The 14,211-nt window shown below is 40.6% G+C and overlaps 1 protein-coding gene across 2 annotated transcripts in view; it reads right to left on the bottom strand.

The window, feature by feature from the left end:
* The window catches only part of arnt2 (aryl-hydrocarbon receptor nuclear translocator 2), a 74,731-nt gene that overhangs the window by 53,596 nt on the left and 6,924 nt on the right, over nt 1–14,211 (bottom strand). For both annotated transcript variants that reach the window (XM_080458330.1, XM_080458331.1), the window contains exons 2-3: nt 8,322–8,433; nt 2,798–2,845 (exon numbers count right to left, since the gene is read on the bottom strand). In XM_080458330.1, the coding sequence (XP_080314456.1) occupies nt 2,798–2,845; nt 8,322–8,433 (160 nt within the window). The remainder of the gene's footprint in view (nt 1–2,797; nt 2,846–8,321; nt 8,434–14,211) is intronic.

Raw genomic sequence — 14,211 nt, 5'->3', positions numbered from 1 at the left:
TTTGCGTCAAATGTGATTCGAAAGCAAACGCTGCTCTGATCATTTGGTGCCTGTTGTTAGTGTTTCCCTTGTTTAAGGTCAGAACAGGTCAACAGTCTGTCGATCCCTGAGCCCATGGGAGATCCTCTGTGGCCCCAGCTGGCTAGGCCTACCTGGCATATCTCTCCTTATCCCCACCAGGAATCTGATCATCATCATACCTAGAGAGGAGAAAGGGGGGCAGCATGTAATGCAGTGTACAAACACAAGGTTCAAAAGCATTGCGTAGCAGCTTCACTGTCCACACTCCTTGCATGCAGTAATTATGGGTTGATGACGGGAGATGTTTAAAATGTGACGATAACATCAATGGAAAAAATGGACAGGACATTGCTCAAGCGGCCGCCTCTGTGTTATAATAGCCTGGTACTCGTTGGGTTGCGTCTTCGTTCCCATTGCTTCCACTGATCTTGTGGCTCCAGTTGTCAAAGTGTTGGACCCAGCGGTTGACAGGTCGCCCGTAATGATCATAAAACTTCTGCGTGCTCTTCGGCAATACATTGAACCACAACCTTAACTGGTGTTTTCTCAACAAATCAAAGTAGAGCAAAGTAGTTTGCTGGATAGCTACTTAGTTCGATTGTTGTGTGGCAAGTTGCATATCTGTAGTTATTCTCATAAGAACCTATTCTGAGGACAAAAAAAAGTCTTGTTCAAAAATACCCCAAAATTTGAAAAAAAAAACTACAAAAAAAACTAAACATTTCATTTTCATATCTTGGATGGTTAGTAAAATCCAAAATATTAATATTGTTGTGAGTCACGGTGACAATCATCAGTAGAAATCTCTTCATTTATCTTCCCCAGAAGGACTCAATGTTATTTTAATGCCAATAGATTATTGTTGGCTTTATGTTGGACGTTATATAGACGGAGATGGAGAAAATGAATTTAGTTTAGTTGAGTTTTAATTAGCCGTTATAAGAACACATTTCAAGACCTTTTACTGTGTCTTGAACTGTAACCAAAATCATTTAATCCTGTCCGATCTAAACGATCCGATCATCCGACAACAACCACTTTGTTAACCGTCTGCAGACTTTGACGATGGCTCATTCATTAGAATCACGTATACTGGAGACATGCACGCAGAACCTCCACAACCTGGTTTGGACAACATGACTTTGGCACTTCTCATATTTATATTGGAAAACCTCTGACATACAAGCTGAAGTCCACTAGATGTCAGTAAAGTGCACACTAAACTAATGCACTCTGAGAAGCAAAGTGTCCATTCCATGTGTGCTTAGAGCTCCGAGTGCGATTATAGAAGCCTTCTCGATCAGGGGTGTCCAACAGGTTTTAATTCAAGGGCCGTACTCAGCCCAATTTCATCCTGAGAGGGCTGGACAGGTAAAACAATGCCATAATAACCTTCAAATTTAAACTTCAAAGTTTTATCTTTGTTGTGGCAGAGAATATTTGATGGAAATGTCTGTAATTTCACAAATTACTACTGAAAAACCCAAATTACATTCTCTACATAAAGTCAATTTCAATGAAACGTTCTAGTGCAAAACACAGGGAAATGTCCAAAAACCTTCTCCTACAGCTGTTGCTTTCTCCCTGACACCATCATTGATATTTCAGCGCGGGTCTCAGCATTGTGTTGTGCCCGCTACTAAGAAGACATTTGTTTGTTTGTTTTTAAATCGATGTTTTCTTTGAAATGTTTACCATTTGCTCTGTGGTTTAGTCGGACTGGCGCCTCTTGCAGGTCACTTTTATCCCACAGGCCTTATGTGTGACAGCAGCCGTGTTCTAGATGCTTGCCGAACAATGTTTTAAAATGATTTTGATGCTATCAGCGACTTGTACTAGTTTAGATTCGTCGACCACTCACGCCGCTTTTTTCCTGACGAAAAAATTTGATTTTTAAAAGTGGTGATTCGTAAACAAAAATAAAATACAATCACATTTGTGAATTGACAACCTGTAAAGATGTTTTAAAGCCAAGAAGGAAAACATTGTGCCTATGTGAGTTTATGGATGATTTGACTCTTGCCATTATTTACCAGTTCACAAAGTGCAGCACACTTCCATTCACCTCTCCATCGTGCCCTGCCAATTGAGCCCAACCATTGTTACAATCGTACAAGAAGAATCGCAATGAACTAAAGCCCCTGACGATGGGTCATTAGCTCTTTGATGAGAGAAGCATGTGCACGGTGTATGAACAGAAGTGAAACTCTTTACAGTGCGAGCATGAAGCTTTTCCCCCACATGAACCGCACGGCCATCATTACGCGTGCAGTTCCTCGTGTGGCCAGCAGAGAGCAGCAGCTCCTCCTCCGCCTCCTCCCCACTAACAACACCCGAAGTGGAAGACACAAATCCTCAGGAAAAACAAAACTTACTGCACATCCTACAGACTTACACACAACACAGACAGAAAAGAACACAGAGGTTGTGAAATAAAAAGTGAAGGCACAGTTGAGATGCAGTGACAGAGAAAACTTTAGTTCCTCTTGAAAGAAAAAAAGGAAAATACAAGCATAACATTGTATTTGGATGGGAGAGAACTAAAAAAAACATCGGTGATGGAGTGTTTGTGTAGCTGTCAGTGGTACAAACAGGGTATCTGCAGGGTTTCTATGATAAAACTGTATGAGTGTGAAAAACACACAATTTAAACTTTGAGTTTGTTCATATCATCAATTTTAATTAAGTTTACCTGCAGATACCCTGAAACAAGAACCGGGAAATTTTTAAAAAAGTACTTCTAGGACACTCTGTTGTCTACAATCCGTGTTCTCACCTTGAAAATTTGCTGGGTCCCTCTCCGTCTTCATCGTCAAAGTCCATTCTGAGAAACAACAAAGGGAAACAGGGTTACTGCGTCGATTTCCGGTGTGGTACAGTCCTTTAGCCGAAAAGCAGTAAAACCAAACGTTGAATCCAAGCTCGTGCTTGTTCCTCATGGAGTTTTTTTTCCCATCACCCCAAGAGCAGCCCTGTGATGGATTGAAGACCGGCCTTTCACCCAGAGACCAGCAGCACCCTGCCACCCCGATCAGAGCCATGTACGCAAAGATGATCAGGGGAACACGAGTTTGACTTGACAGCTGTTCCTCATGTGGCCGCAAAGCCGAGTCTGATGACGTTCGCGCCAATAAATCAATCACTTCGTGTGGATCCTTTCATGTCAACACGCCACCGCAGGGAAACGTGATGAAAGCTCGACTCCACTCGAGCACCGAGATCCAATCTCTACAGCAGAGTGCAGTCTTGGAAAATACACGAAATCAAAAGGCTTCCAGCAGAATCTTTACACGACAATGTCGCGATGAGATGAACAGTGGCAGAAACACATCTGAGATAAACAATTTTATCTGAGAGGCCAACATGAGTGTGTCAAAGCCAAACAAACAGAAGTTTGACAGCTTTTACCAAACACATTCTCTGATAAGATTCCAACTGATAACCAGACTATCATCACACCGTGAATGGACACTTTCATCAAGAGCCAAATCTTCAGAGAAACTGCTTTGATAAAATACCCGAAATGGAATCTTCAACCTTTTTTGAAATTGAGAGCCATTTCAATGTTTCCAGGTAATAAATCAGGCAAATTGTTACAGATATCCTGAATAATAAGGATGGGTTTTTTTTTTTTTTTAGCATACCGTCAAGCCTACAATAAAGTTACCAGCTGCGTATGGGCACCTTGTTAGCGCCCTCTGATGGAGAGATAGTAGAAGACATTTTGCAACAGGCTGTCATCACCACTGTGCTCAGCTCGACTCCGGCAGTTTCAAGATGAAAACGCATCCTTTTGGTGTTTTCGTTTCAGAAAGGTTTTTCGTGTTTTCACAGCAACATTTTGTCCGTTTACAGAAAAAAAACGGCAGAAACACTGATAAACGATGTAATTTCCATGTAGGGCCACTAGTGGGTGCTGAGAACAATCCACCATAAACATTAACAATGAGAGTACAGGGACATTTGTATGAAAAGAGTCCCAGGAGAATCTGCACTGGGAGTCATGACACTCTGGAGGCAAACTTTGTAATTGTCCATCTACTGAGCATGTGCAGGAAACATATTTTCACTATGGCCGTGGTGCGCATTGCATAGTAGCAGCGTTTCAGAAAAATTTTGTTTTTCCCAGTTATACAGAGTTGGGATTTTTGAAAAGTTGGCTTTGCGTTTTCACTTGAAAATGTGGTTGAGTAAACCGGGCCTCCATCAGTATTCGGTTTCACAGAGGTAAATAGAACCGCTGCTCCAGTTTGAACAAAGACTTACAAAGAACCTACACCCTGTATGAGTAGAGGAGTCAGCAAAAGCTTAAAAACTGGAACAAACCAGCACATTGTGCTCATCTTGGAGAGAAGCTTGTATAATTTCAGAAGTTTCAAGGTATTTTTTTTTTTTTTCCCCCCACCATTGCAGGGCTTACAGTCTTTTGATAATCACACCTGATGTGTTAAATTACTCAAATGGACCTAAAACGCTCAACTTATGATTTATCATTAGACTTCTGGCTAACATGGTGATTTCCTGTGAATCTGCAAATCGTTCATTTAAAGAATAACCAGACTCCTCTGGTTCTCTGCTCTATCATCTGTTCTCAGACATGAACAACCACAGATGTGTCCTAAATGTCAAAGGAAACTGACCTAACTCGAATTGGCAGATTTTCATTTCAGCTCCTTCGGCAATTACAGTAGAAAATCCATAAAAAAAGGTTCAGCTGTTAATAATCCACTTTCAATCGAGAGAACTAACTTCTTCATATCATCATTGTGAAGGAATGTAACAGCATTCCGTTTAGACGATTACTTCATGAGCACCACCAGTTCTTTGTTTAAAAGCAGGCCAGGGGTCTGGAAATTCAAGAGAGGGCATCGGGAGCCGATTAATTCCCGAACTCTGGAATTCAAAACTAGAAAAACAAGAATCTGCTGACGATTTGACCATGAAGAATGTATTTTGAACCAAATTTCTGAAATTATTTCTTTTCAAAGAGACTTCAGATATTCAAAGTCTCTTTGTAGAACAAGGGGTGGTTTCATTAACTTTATGTTGGGTCGTTAAGTCCCCATTCACGCAACAATGTTGTCACACACAACAATTATACAGAATATAAAGGGCAGTAAAATGTTTTAAGTACCTGTTCCGCACAGAAATAACACTTTTTATGGGATGGAAGAATAAAAATAAAAATCTAGAACACACATAATTAAAATAGCACACTATATGACATTAATAATAATAAAGACATTTAAGGCACACAAAAGAGAAAAGATAAATAGATTAATGAGGGTAGACCAGGGTTGATTGCCGGGTCTATTTTTCTCGGTTGAACAGGCAGACAGCCTGAGGGAAGAAGCTCCTCCTCATCTTCATCAGACATGGGATTATACATTAAGAACATAGAAGAAGTCAGAGAACCAACAGGAAAGTCAATCTGTCCTCAAGATCTCCAAAAGCAAACGACCATCCACACGGACCAGCTCCCTGCCTTGACAGTACTCTGACATCATGAAGAAAAACATTCACTGGTGTAGTTCAGGACTAGAACACCACAATCCCTTAATAACAGCCGCAAACAATTGAAGGTCCTCAAGGAAAACCAAAATGTTATATTGAGAGTACCAACATGTCCCAGAGTTTTCATGGAAATTGATTCTCAGCATCTTCAGCAGCCGACAGTCAGTCCCAGTAACAACACAAGGCTCCCTGCTCTCAGTCTGGGTTCAGGAGGCAGGCGGGACAATTTCTCCTACTTTTTAGACGAGGTTTAAAAGTTACCTTTTGACGAGGCGTCTGAAGTGGAGTTCAGGTGACCCTGAACCATTGCTTAGGTATGCCGCTATCGGCCCCGGCTGCTCGGGGAGCTCTCGTGACGCATTGAGCGGTCCCCTCCTCATTTTCATTTCTATGCCACTACCGCATGCATGAGGCACGGCGTGTCATCCTCATTCACAGCCTGTGCTTTGTATCGCTGTCCTCATAGCACTCTCTGTCCTCTGAGCCGTCCTGCACACATCTCTGGCTCCGGAGCGGCTGGGTTATGATCCAGCCACAACCCACCTGTTCTGCCGTTGTTTGCTGAATCTCAGTACTCATCTATTCTCCTCTGACCCTTTTTCTCTCTCGGCCAGTCGAAGCAGTGAAGAGGCAAACGTCTTACTTATCTTATCCCAATAGTATCAAGGCTTTCCTTCTGTTGTCTTGTAAAGTCTTGACCTTGATGACTGATCTGTGTTCCACTAAGCAGGAGAAATTTAATTCTTCTGCGTCTAATCGAACATTGCTTTCAAAGTGTTGCCATGTAAATGCACAATTTTTCTGAAACGACGCATATTCACTTGAGATGTTGTCATGTAAACGGGGCCTCAGATAGGTCAGGGCTGTTTTTGAAGCTAGAGTAAGACATACACAATATGATGCATACGATCATCATGTTATGGCTGATCTCTGTATAGTGGAGGTTCAAAAAAACAACCGTACATTGTAAGCGTGAGCTGCCAGGAAGCTTTTAGCACTGCTACACTGTCTGCATACGGAGGGCAGAGATGATTGTTCCATACCTGATGTAGGCTTGAGATCTCTGTGATAACTGTCCAACACACACACACGCACACGCACACACACACACACACACACACACACACACACACACACACACACACACACACACACACACACACACACACACACACACACACACACACACACACACACACACCTGAATAAGTAAAGCAGTAGAGACAAGAGCAGTCCCAGCTGGGTCGCCGTGCCGTGTTTATTTACCACACAGCCCATATCTAGGTCTGTATTATTTATTCATGTTTATGTAGGCCTATTGCCTGTGCACGGGTTAAATGTACTCGTCTGGACCCCAAGGATTACATTCGCATTGTAGACACTGTAGTTCGCAGTGTGTCCTGTAACCGGCTCGTTTCTTTTGCTGCTCCTTCCACACTGATGCAGAAGCTGCAAATGCCTTTTGCATGTCGAATGTGGCTTTATTCATAATGGATTTTTTTTTCTCTCTTTTTGTTGAAGTTCTCCATCTAAACTGAGACGATAAAACAATAAAAACCAAAACATGTGCATGACAATCAGAGCTTTAAGGATTGCTGAGATCTTCTCCCACTGACTCATTTGTTCTTACATCCATGAGGGTCTCACTAACTGAGGAATCAGTTAAAAGACACATAAAAACGTGATGAAAAGGTAATACACCATTCAACACAGCGATGCTGTGAAATTTTCTAAAATCTAAAAAAAATCATTTACACAACTGTGTCTAACTATGTAAATCCCAACGGATGTAAAAGCAATCAGGAAAAAACAAATGGTAAAGCCAGCTGACCTTCAAAAACCCATGAATGTACAGCGTTTTCCTATATGAACACTCTTTATGTCCCCATCATAGCTCCAGAAAAGCTGACTTGGGCTCTGTTTACAAGACAACATTTTCAAGCGGAAACATAAAACGTTTGTTGCGTTTTGGTTGTCCGGTCACACGACAACGGTGCTCTGAGCCACTGAAAACACTTAAAACACTGTTCAAGTCAGCGCGACCAGAGAGTTTTTAGGTTGCAATCGTATGCCCTGAACACACACAAGGTCTGAAGTAATAGCACCGCCAAGAGGCGAAAATATATATTCAACTTTACTAAATACTGACAACATTTCAGGCGTTTCTAACAATGTATTCAAGGGGGAAAGATTCATTTTAGCAAATGTTTCCATAAACCAATATAGTCCCGTCCAAATAAGTAATACCTGAAAGCTGCTTCACAGCTGGAATGGGAAAAAAAAAAAGTTATTAGTCATGTGAAAGAGAAATCTATTAACTCTTGCAGTCCATATCAATAGTCATGCAAGTCAATCCATCAGGATTCTTTGGCAAAAACACATTACAAATACAAATAAATATAAAAATAAATTTATATCGATATATTACTGTAGTAGTTCACAATTTTCTCTATCAATTTGGCTCAATCACTGATTTTCACTGTATTTTTCATTTGTGCCAATTTTTCTCTTCAGTGTAGATTAAAGTTCGAACTCCCATTCACATTGCATCGATCGTGCACATTTTCAAGAAAAGAAGTACAATCCAGATTTTTGCATTTCTACGGTCTTGATGGTGATCAAATATGTCAAGATTGTGAGCAGTCTTTAAAGAATACCCATACTGCTTTTCATTTAGGCGCTGCTGGTTTGGGTGATGTTCCATCAAACCGTGGTGAGAATTGTACGTGGAGCTGAAGGAACTTTTGACAATTGTGTCATTTTCACTCACAAATGGAGATACTCACCCTCCTGATCTCCTCTTGCCCCCGCGGCCTGCCACGGCTCCTCCCATCCTCACCTGGCCGGACCCAACCGCCCCTGGCATCGCTACTGTCCCCGGCAACTCGCTGCCCATTTCTGGAAGGTACACATGAGGAAGAGGATGAGCACATGTACAGTCAATAGATTTATTTAACTGGGTTTACGTGCTGAAAAAAGACTTTGTTCGATAGGAACGGTCACTTTTGTTCATGAAAGTTTTTCGATTTTAAACTGCATGTTGTTTTTGTCTGCATTAAGGTGTGCAACAAGCGAAAAATGGTTTAGAAATGTGCAAAATCTGATTTGCAAACAGACTGGGAATACATGCAAATAAGAAAAACGAGTTATATAAATACATGAAACCACATACACATGCACACAGAGAACTAAATGCTAGGAACATTAACAACGGGAGTGCACGGACATTCGTATAGACAGACGACCAAGAAGGATTACTATTCCGACTCCCAACAATAAAACTACCACGTCCCCGGACAATATCGATATTGTTATTGTCCATCTACTCTCGCATGTGCAGGGGAGCAATTCACCACGGCCGTGGTGCGCATGTGCAGTAGCGACATTTCAGAAAAGTTGCATTTCCCTTGCCCGTTTCCATGGAGACAGAGTTGGAGCATTTTCAAAAAAGTTCCACCTTGGAAGAAAAATGTTGACCCATTAAGACGGAGCTACTATTACTGGTTTGATGTCAGACTGCAAACACTGCAGTGACCTTACGAAACCATCAGTGGGCTTTTCACGAAAGAAAGTGTTGCTAAGAGCTGCACTGAGCAAAACGTGCTTCATGGGATTCAAAGAAAACTTTTACACGTGGTAGAAGCTTGTAGTCAAACCTCAAACTGATGGGCTGAATTATTGCTTTTCTTGCAGGTGCAACAAACAGCCTGGACGCTAACTTGTTTACGCATTGTGGGGACGCTTTTGGATCGAAATCATTTTATTTTTTTTTTATAATAAGTACCATGCATTCAGACTCCTACAGCACAGAATTATTTCCAATAGCCACTACAGTTTATTCTGATTGCTTCACCATCTTTCTACTGTATTCCCTCACTCACTCATTCAGCCAGATGCAATGGATAGGCCAAACAAACCCTCCGGTATGACCCAGTGCACCAAGTAACACAGTTAATATTTGATACAGTGTGTTTTCTCCCCTGTGTCTTTTCTTCCAGACACACACACACACACACGCACACACACACAGACACACACACACACACAATAAGGTGAGAGTCATCCAAGCAGCAGCAGCTTTCCATCATTGATTCATGAAGTAGCTCCGGGTGACACACGGCTCTAAACTAGCGTAATCTGATGAAGAGAGTGCTTCATCTGACAATCAGCGGTGTCGTTCAGCTTGTAGAGAACTGTGTGCACACACAAACACATGTTTGTACAGCATAACCAGTGAGGGCCACTCATTTACACACTGAGTTCACAACAAGGTACTAAAAGCTAAAACCCGCCCCGAACCCCAACTGTTACTAACCTAAAACGTCACGTCAACAAATCAACATTTGTCCTCAGAATGTACGCAAATCTTGACGCACTTTGAACCTCACATGTTAACTTAGACTTGAGAAATGTGCTGGTCGCCTTCGTTTTGGAACCCAGTTAGACATTAAAACAAGGATTCATTTCAACAGAATTACACCGACACTGACCAGAACTAACCGTACTGCACTGTTTTCATCTGCCAAATGTGATCCAATATCACAGAAGTGTCGTGACTCACCTGAGACTTGAGAGCTGACCAACTTGTATGTGTATCGGTTTACATTCAGAGGAGATATTAATGCACATCAAACATGGTAACTGGGAGTCGTATGATTCTAAAGGATTTATACATTTAATTATTTTGTTTATTTTTCAGGGACCATGTACGAAAACATTAATTGTTTTCTTGAAGAAAAGGTGCTTCGTACCAGATTTTAGCCATAGCTCGTTTCCACCACATAATAATACATATTTATAAATATAACATACAGTAAGAATTTATAACATTAGCAGTCACCGTTAAAATGTAACACCTGCTTTCATAAATATTTCTACAGATATTTAAAATCTTATGGAAAACACAATGAGCAGGAACACATTATAATACACGTTATAAATATAAACTACAGTAGAATCAGTAACATTATTATTAACATCAACAATAACCATTAAAATTCAACACCTGGATTTCTAAAAGTCAAACAAAATACTAAAATACATTATACAATAATGCGGTGGACAATTAAAATAGACTAAAGCTGTTTTTTCTTAATGTGATTTTTTAGGTTTTGAGAAAAAGTGTTCCAGTCTACAGGCTGTCCGGAAGCTGAAAATCTGTTGACAGCTGACTCATCTGTCTGATAGACACTCGCTGCACACCAACACAAAACACACCATATTAGTTTCTAAGGTGAAATTCACTTAGACACCGTGAAAATCCCCCTCTGGCTTTTTGTCAAAGTGTCATTATGATCAAGAAATCCTGTACAGCTTAATCTGGTTCAACTGTGCCAGATCATAATCGACAGAATAGTCTGAACCAAAGGATAATTGGCTTCCAAGGTAAATTCTTGGATGGGCTGACCGTTAATGTAGTAAACAAAACTCAGAAAGTCAACCACAATGTGTATGTCTTAAATTAACTGACACTTCTCTGTACAGAATGTGTTAAGTTCAATTTTAATGGTAATTCCCCCCCCCCAAAAAAAAAAATACTCCTTCATTCATGAAAGCAATAAATCAAGCATCTTGTGAGTCGACACTTTCCAGACTGAGGTGTAGACCAGTACTTAGATTGATGAGGAGGTAGATCGATCACTGAGTAATAACTCTGATGGATCTGTAGGGGGGCATTTGGGTACTTAGGTTGATTAATGGATTGGTATTGTGGTACATTGAGGATACATCTGTAAACAGATCAGGAAATAAATTTGTAGGTATTTCGGTTGATGGATAGATTGGTAAGGAGATAGCTCTGTAGGTAAGAGGATCAATGGAAAGATAGATTAGTAAGGGGGGGGAGGTCAACTGATGGATTTGTAGGTTAATGGATAAATGTATGGATAAATTGGTGATAGAATTATAGGTAGATTGATGGACAGAATGATTAGTGAGGAAGATCGAAGGAAAATCTGATATATGAATTGGTTAGGTTGTAAGTTGGTAGACTGATGACAGATTGAGTGGTGGGTAGACTGACGAGCTCATAAATATTAAAAAAATAAATCAATTTGTGTTCATCCAGTGAAATGAAAGGGGAAAAGAAAGTGGACCATTTTCAGATCAAGCACCCGGGATGCCACTGAAATCTAATTTCATTTTAGATGCCACATACAGCGACATCGATGAAGACCATGGTTTTAGGCCGCTGTCATTTGGACAGTCAATTTTTGGAAAAGATGGCCTCTAAAATATGCTCAAAGTCTCTAAAATATGTGTATAATGACCATCACTACTTGTCACCGTCTAATTATGCTTGAATTGGTCTTTTTTCAACGAAAGTATAGCAAATTATCGTCTCGTGTACGCAACTTGCAACTGACTTCCGGTTTTGTATTACGGCCAGTAAAGAGCAACGTGATTGGTCAATTGATACCATGTGTTCTATACCTTTTGAAAGACGGCTACTGATTGGTTCGTATTCTTTGATACATCCTGGTGCGTTCAAATGCTGAGGCAGAGAGGAGGAATTTCCTTTCCAAGATGCTCAGGAATTCTATCTGCAGAATAGAACAGGTGGTTTTAATCATATGAACCTATGCTCCATCTAATTTTTCACTTCCAAAATGGAATGAGAAAAGGATATATATATATATATATATATATATATATATATATATATATATATATATATATATATATATATATTAGTCTTAAGAAGCAAACACGCCCACACTCAAATCAATTTTAGACACCCATAATTTTTGGATGGACACCCAAAACACACTAATTTCTGCCTAAAACCATGACGAAGACCAACAAACATTAGGAGTGCAGCGGAGGAACACTTATTGGACTATACTATTACATTTCTATAAACTTGTGTAAATTGTTCATAAATTTTTTTTTCAGCAGTAAGCTCTCTAAAGTACATTCGAATTATTACTGGGCGTTTCATGCACTTTGTTATATTCCTCTGGACAACCGGTCGAACAGCTTCATGTTACACCTCGTACTTCTGCTTCTCCACAATAGGACAGTCTAGTTTCGGTTTCTGTAACACGCAGGTTTTACAGGAGCAGGTTATTATGCGCAACCGCACAACTTGGTGCCCCAGGGGATCACTGTTCGTCTGGTCTTTACCCTCCAACCTGTTGGGCATGGGCGGCCCGACCAGGAGGATGATACTCGGGCCAACGTAGCTCTCGGAAACACACAAACTATCCCGCCAATAACAAGAAAATAACAACTATATAATAGCACATCATCCTTGAAAGGAATTTGACTGTGAATAACCTGTTGGATCATCCAGTTCCTGTTTGGTTTACACCAACCTTTTCAGGAAAAATCTCACGACTGAAAGGTAACATGATGTACATCCCACCACCTGCTGTTCAATGTGCTGAGCAAGCAGTGCAAAGAGCTTTAGGTAAAACTGAAAAAAAAAAAAGCTTTAAGAGCACGAGACCCAATGTCTCACAGAGAAGTTCATTTCACTTTGTAATTTAACATTGTGCTGCTGTAAATCAGTGGCTAAAGTTTCTTTACAGTCACACACTAATGCACAGATAACAATCGTCTCTCAGTGGATACGTCGAGAGATTGTTCGGTGCTTTGCATGCATGGAAGGGTTCCAGCCTTTATGTGTTGCCGAGTTTTTAAAGGACACATGCTTATTTTATCAGAAAGCTGGTTTAAATTCAGTCACATATGCATCTGTAGACTGCCAAAAAGCTTAAAAAAAAAAAAAAGCCCTCGGGTCAAATGCTTTAATGAGCCTGCTCGGAGACCAGAGGAAACGTTAGCATACCTTCCCCATTGCCATCACCACTTCTTTCAAAACACGGTGGCTTTTATTTGCTCCCTCCTCCCTGTCATGCCAAACTTCTGCAATGTTTAACAAACAGCCTGGGGATATCACGCGGCTATTCAAAGACAACATTACACACGATTCAATATATTTGCGGATCATCTGGACTTAAAATAAATATGCACACACACACAAAAAGAAAACTTGCTAACCAACTGGACAGGCAATAAAATGTAATGAAAGAAGAGTTTGTGCTCTTATGTCTCCCAGAAATGTAATTACGCACCCGAGACACCAATACTACGACTGTGAATGGGTGCAGTGGTGGCCTGGCGGCTGGAGAAACGGACTTGGGATCGGAAGTTTGAAAGTTCGATTTCCACAGCCTGACCTAATGGGGCTGCACACCGCATCCTACAAATAGGATGGGCACATGTGAACAAAGGATTGAAGAAGACAGACAAGAAGTCAACACGGTTGAGCTGAATCCAACTCGCCCAACCGAGTAGTCTTAACCAGAGATGATGCTAGAATTTATTGGTTCATTTCAGCCGTTTTAAAATCAGTCTGAATGACGGACAGCAGTCAGAGTTTCTGTATTAACTTTAGAACTGTATCGGAAATATGCAGCCAAACAATGTAAATAGGTTCATGAATGAATGGGCTATATTACCAGGTTTTACAATATACCTGCAGCGACTTTTATTCTTGACATACCAACTTATTACATTAATTGAAATAATGTAAGTTTTCCGGGAGTAAGAAATTGATCTTCGTACTTTCTTAGTCCACACTGGGTTACAACGTCCGCTAGTTTATTCACTGAATCTCAAAGTAATCCCAGACCAAGCAAGAGATGTAATTTCTTCAGCAGGTCCTGAGCT

The sequence above is a fragment of the Lipophrys pholis genome (assembly GCF_963383615.2).
Source record: "Lipophrys pholis genome assembly, chromosome: 2".
Taxonomy (NCBI): domain Eukaryota; kingdom Metazoa; phylum Chordata; class Actinopteri; order Blenniiformes; family Blenniidae; genus Lipophrys; species Lipophrys pholis.
The sequence above is the reverse complement of the archived record's forward strand: the minus strand, read 5'-3'. Positions and strand labels throughout refer to the sequence as shown.